At 41.8% G+C, this 6,646-nt stretch overlaps 1 protein-coding gene across 1 annotated transcript; it reads right to left on the reverse strand.

Annotated features, from left to right (window-relative positions):
- Positions 1-3,663: 3,663 nt before the first annotated feature.
- nppcl (natriuretic peptide C-like) lies at positions 3,664-5,579 on the reverse strand. The gene is made up of 3 exons (XM_086309977.1): positions 5,348-5,579; positions 4,646-4,818; positions 3,664-4,413 (listed from the first exon to the last, which is right to left on the reverse strand). The coding sequence occupies exons 2-3, from the start codon at positions 4,742-4,744 to the stop codon at positions 4,117-4,119; spliced, it is 396 nt and encodes a 131-aa protein (XP_086166103.1). The 5' UTR covers positions 4,745-4,818; positions 5,348-5,579; the 3' UTR covers positions 3,664-4,116.
- Positions 5,580-6,646: the final 1,067 nt, after the last annotated feature.

Consider the following 6,646-nt stretch of genomic DNA (forward strand, 5'->3'; position numbering starts at 1 on the left):
ATTATTCCAGCAGCCTGTGCCATCAGGCCTGCTTTGTGTTTCCACTTTTAAAAGCACCAGATATAGATACCAACATATTAGAGTCCTCAGATAGTGGACTGAAAAAAGAGAGGGGTCTCTCTCTGACCTTCTCAGTAAATACAGACACACAGAGGGAGCAAACGAGGGATCAAATCTCTCCTTCATGGCTGTGACATTTACTGTCCAAAGACCATGACCCTTTGCTCTGTTGCTACTCTTCTTTTTCTGCTGCTCCATCCCTTCAGCAGAAGTCAAAAGTTGAACTTTGGTTACCTAACGTGAGCACATGATCACAGCGCGCATGTGCACAGGGGTAGATTTACTCAGCTGAATTTTGGCTTTATCAGGTTATTTGGTAACCGCTGAAACGCGTCATTGGGATGCAGGTTATTTTGTCGGTGCTTAACTGTTTTCACTGTTGTTATCTGTTTTTTTTAAGTACGTTTTTGTCTTTTTATGGCAACAGTGTCGACACAGAAAAGAAAGGAGGTCAAGATATATTAAAAATAAATCCAAATAATGAGGGTGTCACTTTAAACCATAAGGCCAGTCAGTCCCAATCTCTCACTAATACCCCCTGCCACTATACTGGGCCTTAGCAGCCAGCACTCCTGATAGTGAATCCAAACCTGGCATGGCATCTTGTCACCAGAGAAGCATTTGAACTTGCAACACTTTGCAGGTCTAACTGAATAAAATTGTAATACTTAGTAACTTTTATTTTCCAACTCAGCTGCCCACAGGGTCCGCAGCAGACCTGCAGACGTGTCGTTCTGCACCACAGCTGGACAGTGATGGTTTGTTTTATGACTTCTGTCCAACAGTTCAGGCATAGCTGAACTACCACCACCCCGAGTGCATGCATGCCAGTCTTGGCCTCTGCTTTGCAGCTTAAGGTCAAAGAGGGGAAGTAAAGGTCAAGCTAAGATTAGACACAAGCTGCCTAGTCAACACTTGGGCCATGTCTGTACTGTAAATGCTGCCTCACTCAGATCACATGTTCTTTTCATATTACAACAATTAAACTCGACCCACTGTAGACAGGCAGCAGCCACACAGCCACGGAGTAAAACAAGTGTGGAAAGGACTGTTTTACTTAAGAGAAATGTGAGTTATTACTCAGCTAGAACTGAGAAATGTGTTTGAACAGGAACTTTAAACTAGAATATCTACTGTAAACAGGCTCTTTTTTTGTTCAAGTTTATTTTATCAGCAGCGGGAAACAAACTGTATCAACTGCACATCAGTGATCAGCATGCAGGCACGTCTGCAGGAAGGAGAGGCCTTCAGCTACGTTTGTACAATTTGTCTCCTTAAAGCACAGTGCAAAGTCCAAAGAGCAGCTGTGTGTGGCAACGAGCAGATGAACAAGAGGAAATTCATACTGCCATCTTGTGTTGTGGTTCAAGCAGCCACCAGGTCAAGCTCAGATGAAAAAGAAAAGGGACAGTCTTAAAATTATTTCGTTAAACCCTAAAAAGAAACCAAATTTCTACAAGAGGATTCAGCCAAGACTTACGTATCCATACAGACTGTAAGATTCCACGTATAAGGCTGATGAACAGTGAACATACAACAAAAATGTAACTTTTTTTTTAGCAAAGGTTAGAGTTTGGGGTATGCTAGCAGGGTTCTGAAGTGAGGAGACTTATGGGACCAGTTTGTACTCATAAATCAGGAGCATTCCTGCAGTAGAAAAAAAGCCATTTATAATTAGAACAACACGATCCTAACAGTCAAGCACAGACATGGCTCTGCCCTGTTGTCCGGGTGCTTTGCTGCTGTTGGGAGTGGTAAATCTGTGTTGCTGCCATAGTTTATGCTTTATATATCAGGCGAGTTACAAGAAGAGACATTCTCTCAGGGAGTAATTTTAACGCCTGTTAATTATTGGAATTTCCAGTAAGACAATGGCCTCAAACGTGAGTATAAGTCAACTAAAGCTTTCTCCAGGCATCCTCCCTGAATGAAAATCTTTGGCAAAACACCATGTTATGAAAAAATCATCCACCCATACATCCAGTTTCTTAAAAACAATGGGGCTCGGAGCTTATCCAGTTGTCATAGGTCAAAAGGTGGTACGCCTTGGACAGAGTTCCGGTCTATCTCAGGGCTAACGATGAGATACAGACATTCACACCCACAATTTTGAGTTACCAGTTAACCTAAAATGCATGTCTTTTAAACTGTGGGAGGAAGCCAGAGTACCCAGAGAACCCATGCAGCCACAAGAAGGACATGCAAACGCCACACAAAAAGGCCCCAGACCCAGTGTTAACCACCACACCGCCGTGTCACTTCATGCTTAATTCACCAAAGTCATAGCTGGTGTGTTTTACTTTATTATAATCAATAGAATCATTTATAGTAATGGAGATTTTTTTGTTGGGAGTGACGGAGATGAACAGGATTAGAAATGAATGCTTCAGAGGGACAGCTCAGGTCGAGCAGTTTGGAGACAAAGTTAGAGAAGCAAGGCTGAGACGGTTCGGACATGTGCAGAGGAGGGACAGTGGATGTATTGGTCAAAGGATGTTCAGGAGGGGGCTGCCAGGCAGGAGGAAAAGAGGGAGACCTCAGAGGTGGTTTAGGGATGACAGAAGGTTGGTGTGAGAGAGGAGGATGCTGTGGGATAGGGTGCGATGGAGGCAGATGAACGGCAGCCAAAAGAAGAAAATATACCCATTAGAATCACTTGCAGGTTTTCTGGGTAAGTGAAAGGCTGTGGCAGGAAGAATATGTTTTTAGAGATGTACATTTATTTAAATGTTAGGAAATTGTGAAAAAATATAAAAAGGTCATAACAATTTCTCTCAGTTTTTGAGAGCCTTGATCAACATCTTCAAATTGACTTTTGAAGATTCAAACATTTGTAGTCCCTCAATGTGTGAAAAACAGAAAACAGGTGGAACCAGAGAAATGCTGGCCATTAATTTTCAGTCAGCTGTTTAGGCTCTGATGATTTTCAGATGTTAGTAAGCAGTGATTTGCCATTATAAAACATTTTCAAGTTTCTCTAAATCTGCAGCTGGTTTGAAGGATCTTGAATTTTAGGACACAGTGAAAACCTAACATGTTTTTAATGCGTACTACATGAGCTCCTCACAAGTTTGTGCATTACCAGCAAATTACATCATAGTGTCGACTGTTAGATTTGATATACTTAACAATGAACATCCTTACTGTATGTTAGTCCCTAAAATATGTCGATTTTTACAACTCTGTTACTACACAGATTATTTTATGCATTCACGCCATCTAATTCTGTAAGCATGTTAAATCAAATTCTATTTAAGCTTATAGGGAAAAAAATTAGCATTTGTTTTTCTTCCCTGGGAACTTTGTTGTAATGCCAGAATAAAAAAACAGTTTTGGACGCTGCAGCCGATCTTCAAATGTTGACCGCTTTTGCCAGAACGACGAGGGAAGAAATGAACTTCCTCCAACAGTCATGAGAAAAAATAATTTAGAAGAGTTATTATATCTGTCATGAGAATTTGATGCTCTGTTTTGAAGGACAAATTGAGATGACGTGTGTGAATACAGAATGAACCATGTGGGCTTTTTAATGCAAGGAAGGAACTGGATTTTATGCGGGGTTGAAGTTAAAAAAAACAACAAAAAAAACCCCAGAACGCCACAAATGTCAAATCCATTTATTCATGCAAATCATAAGTAAACAAAAATAAATTGCAGAAATTTCTGATGCCATCATTTTTTGACTATCCACATCTATTACGGCTGCTTTTAAACAAAATCACCTGTCCACAAAAGGTCTAAACGTTTACAGAGTTGCAGACAAAGCTAGAAGTACGGAAAATGCTAAATTACTTGAAAAATAAGCCCAGAAATTGATGGTGATCATTTGATGTAAACACAGCACACATGTTCTAATATTCAGGTTAACATTTAGATATGGAATAAACTGTGAAGCATCTGATCTACACTGGATGAAACCACATTAGCAGCACTGTAAGTTTACACCATACTACACGCATGTAAACATCCTTCTCTGCAGGTGAATGCCTATGCATGTGTGTTTCCTAATAATCTAAGAAGGATGTAAGCAGTCTTTAGTTTCCTCCTCTGTCTCCACTAACAGCCCAGTCCACTCATAGACCCGATCCGATCCAATTTCAGGCCAAAGCATCCCCGATTCCACCCCCTCCGTGACCGGTCCGGTTCTGCTCGCTTTTGGTTGGCCAGGGTGCCCTTCAGCAGACGGAGCCAGGGGGTCTCGGGCTGAGTTTGTGCATCAGCCCATTTGGGGTATTCAGCAGCTTTGGACCCGGAGGAGAGGGTGGACTGCTCCTCTGCTTGGCTGTTGAGCATGTTCTCCAGGTCGTCAAGGGTCAGAAGGTCATTGTAGCGTTCCAGAAATTGCTCCACAAACTGCACAGTGGAAAAAAAGAAGGAGAAGATGATGAAATTTAATTGTCGGGGAGTATACAAGGGACAATAATTCAATCAGTGATACATTTCATTACTCTCTCTCTGCTTATTCTTTCCTGTTCTGCCTCCCATCCTTTGTGGACTCTCCTTGATTCACTCTGAATTCTCCTCAATCTATTTTTTTTTTTTTTTTAATCCAGCCCTCCACATCCACTCCAATCTCCTCCTGTACCTGCACAGCATCAGGAGAAGGATGCAAAGCACGAGCCTCTGTGATCTCCAGGGGAGTCAGGAGGAGCAGAGCGGCACAAAGCAGCACAGGGCACAGCATGGCAGCAGATGAGGATGAGGAGCAGGAATAACTGGAATCACACCGGCTCAGAAGATTCAAACACTGATGAAATCCTGGAAAAAAAATTTTCATTATTCAATGTAAATATTTTGATATAAATACTGAATCTCCACTAATACTCCACAGATTGTTTATTTGACAATTTAGTGTCTAAAACACATCTTTTATTGTGTGTTCACAGATAAACATTGCTGCGCAGTAACAAGTGACGCAAGGAAAATATGCACAGCAAATATAATGTATGCACGGGGCATCTAACTGAAGGCAACTGGTAGTAAATCGAGGTCAAAAGAACTCAAATTCATGAATCTTAGAAAATAAAATTGACATTTGTAATTGTTATTTGAAAGAAAAACATTTCATTTTTGCAGCATCTTAAATTTTAAAAATAAATTAATAAAAATAAATAAATTGAAATATTAGAATTATGAATAAAGAGCTTCTAAAATGTTAATTCTCTCTATATTTTTACACATATCAAAAAACACTGTCTGGAGTTACTGTGTAGCGATTTTCTTTTACATTCTTTAGGATATGCTAATTCTAACACAACTATGAAAGAGGAAATTTAAGAGCGCTCACCTGTTGTTTGGTTCTTTCTCAAAGCTCTTGGTGTCTTCTGTTATTACAGACTCTTCTCCATCTCCTTCGGTCGCTCAGCTACCTCTCACTTGTTGGCACCTGCTGGGAGCATCACTATCTCACTCAACTGGCTCCTCCTATTCTTCGCCTTCGCTCACTGATGGAATTGGAGGGATGATTTTCTTCCTCTTGCGTCTGTCCCTTTGGCAGTGGCTGAATGCTGGGGCATCAGCTGGGATGCTGCAGAGGTTTTGTAGAGCCAGAGACACCCTCCGCCCCCAAGCACCACCACCCCCACACCATCTTCCTCCTCATTTTTTCTTTGGAGTGATGTCATAGCCTTGTAGAGTCATTGTCATTGCCAAGGTGACTGTGTAGTTTGGACCATGTTAACCAACTGGCCTCAGCCTAAGCCGAGGTCAGAGGGCTGCATTCAGCTGATGCCTTGTCAAAAGTGACCAGTGGCTATAAAGCTTTGCATATTTCAGTCACGACTTAATCTGAATTATACCTTTCCCATGTGGTGACAACACTCTTTGTGCATATTAGCCACCCTCTCTTTCCTTTGTCTCCGTGGTCTTTCCCAGCATGCACTGACCTCCCCTCTCTGTTGGGTTAGTTACAGTCTGTCAGTGCCATCTGCTGTCGGACCCCCTGCCGACAAATTACAACACCATCAGGAGCTGCGCGATCCAATGCATTGACCTTAAAGGTCAGCAGCCTGTGATTATTTCAAGTAAATAAACCCAGATCAGATCAGATGTTTCAGTCTTAATCTTTCACAAACAAGAAATTCATCTGTGCACAGTACCAACTAAAGTTTAAAAACTAAACATTTACTTCTATTTGCACACTTAGCACCCACTGAATACATTTAAACCATAATTTGTCCTCTGATAAAAACTGAGCCGCTTTTGCAATCACATTGTTATCATCCTGCGGCTGGTAAGTGTCTTTACATAACGTATCAAATCGCACATACAGAAAAACGCACCCCTCTCATGTTTTCGGAGGACAATGTGTGGGAGAGGGAGTAGGCGAAAAGGAGAGATTAGTGATGAGGCAGGGGGGAGGAGGAGGGGAGGGGGGTTAAACTACTGTGTGTGATGTCAGTGGAGAGAGGAGCGCTGGAAGAAAAGTAGGCAGGGGAGAGTAGGAGGAAGAGAAAGGGATGGAGAAAAGCACCAGGCAGAGAGCAGAGGGAGACCTACAAAAGAGATTGATTACAGGAGAACAGAGGCGGCCAACTAGGCAACAGCAAATGTGTCAGACAGAACAAGAGAAAAAAATAAAATGCAA

Source organism: Aulonocara sp. 'chitande type north' Nkhata Bay, linkage group LG11 (genome assembly GCF_057382095.1).
Source record: "Aulonocara sp. 'chitande type north' Nkhata Bay isolate Kocher_YH1m ecotype deep benthic linkage group LG11, A_spYH_male_GT1.1, whole genome shotgun sequence".
Lineage (NCBI taxonomy): Eukaryota > Metazoa > Chordata > Actinopteri > Cichliformes > Cichlidae > Aulonocara > Aulonocara sp. 'chitande type north' Nkhata Bay.

Bases quoted from the DNA above. Each gene is read 5' to 3' on its own strand.
- nppcl (XM_086309977.1), bottom strand. From the start codon at position 4,744: ATGCTGTGCCCTGTGCTGCTTTGTGCCGCTCTGCTCCTCCTGACTCCC. The intron at 4,414-4,645 runs GTACAGGAGGAG...TCCACTGTGCAG, and splicing joins CTTCTCCTGATGCTGTGCAG to TTTGTGGAGCAATTTCTGGA.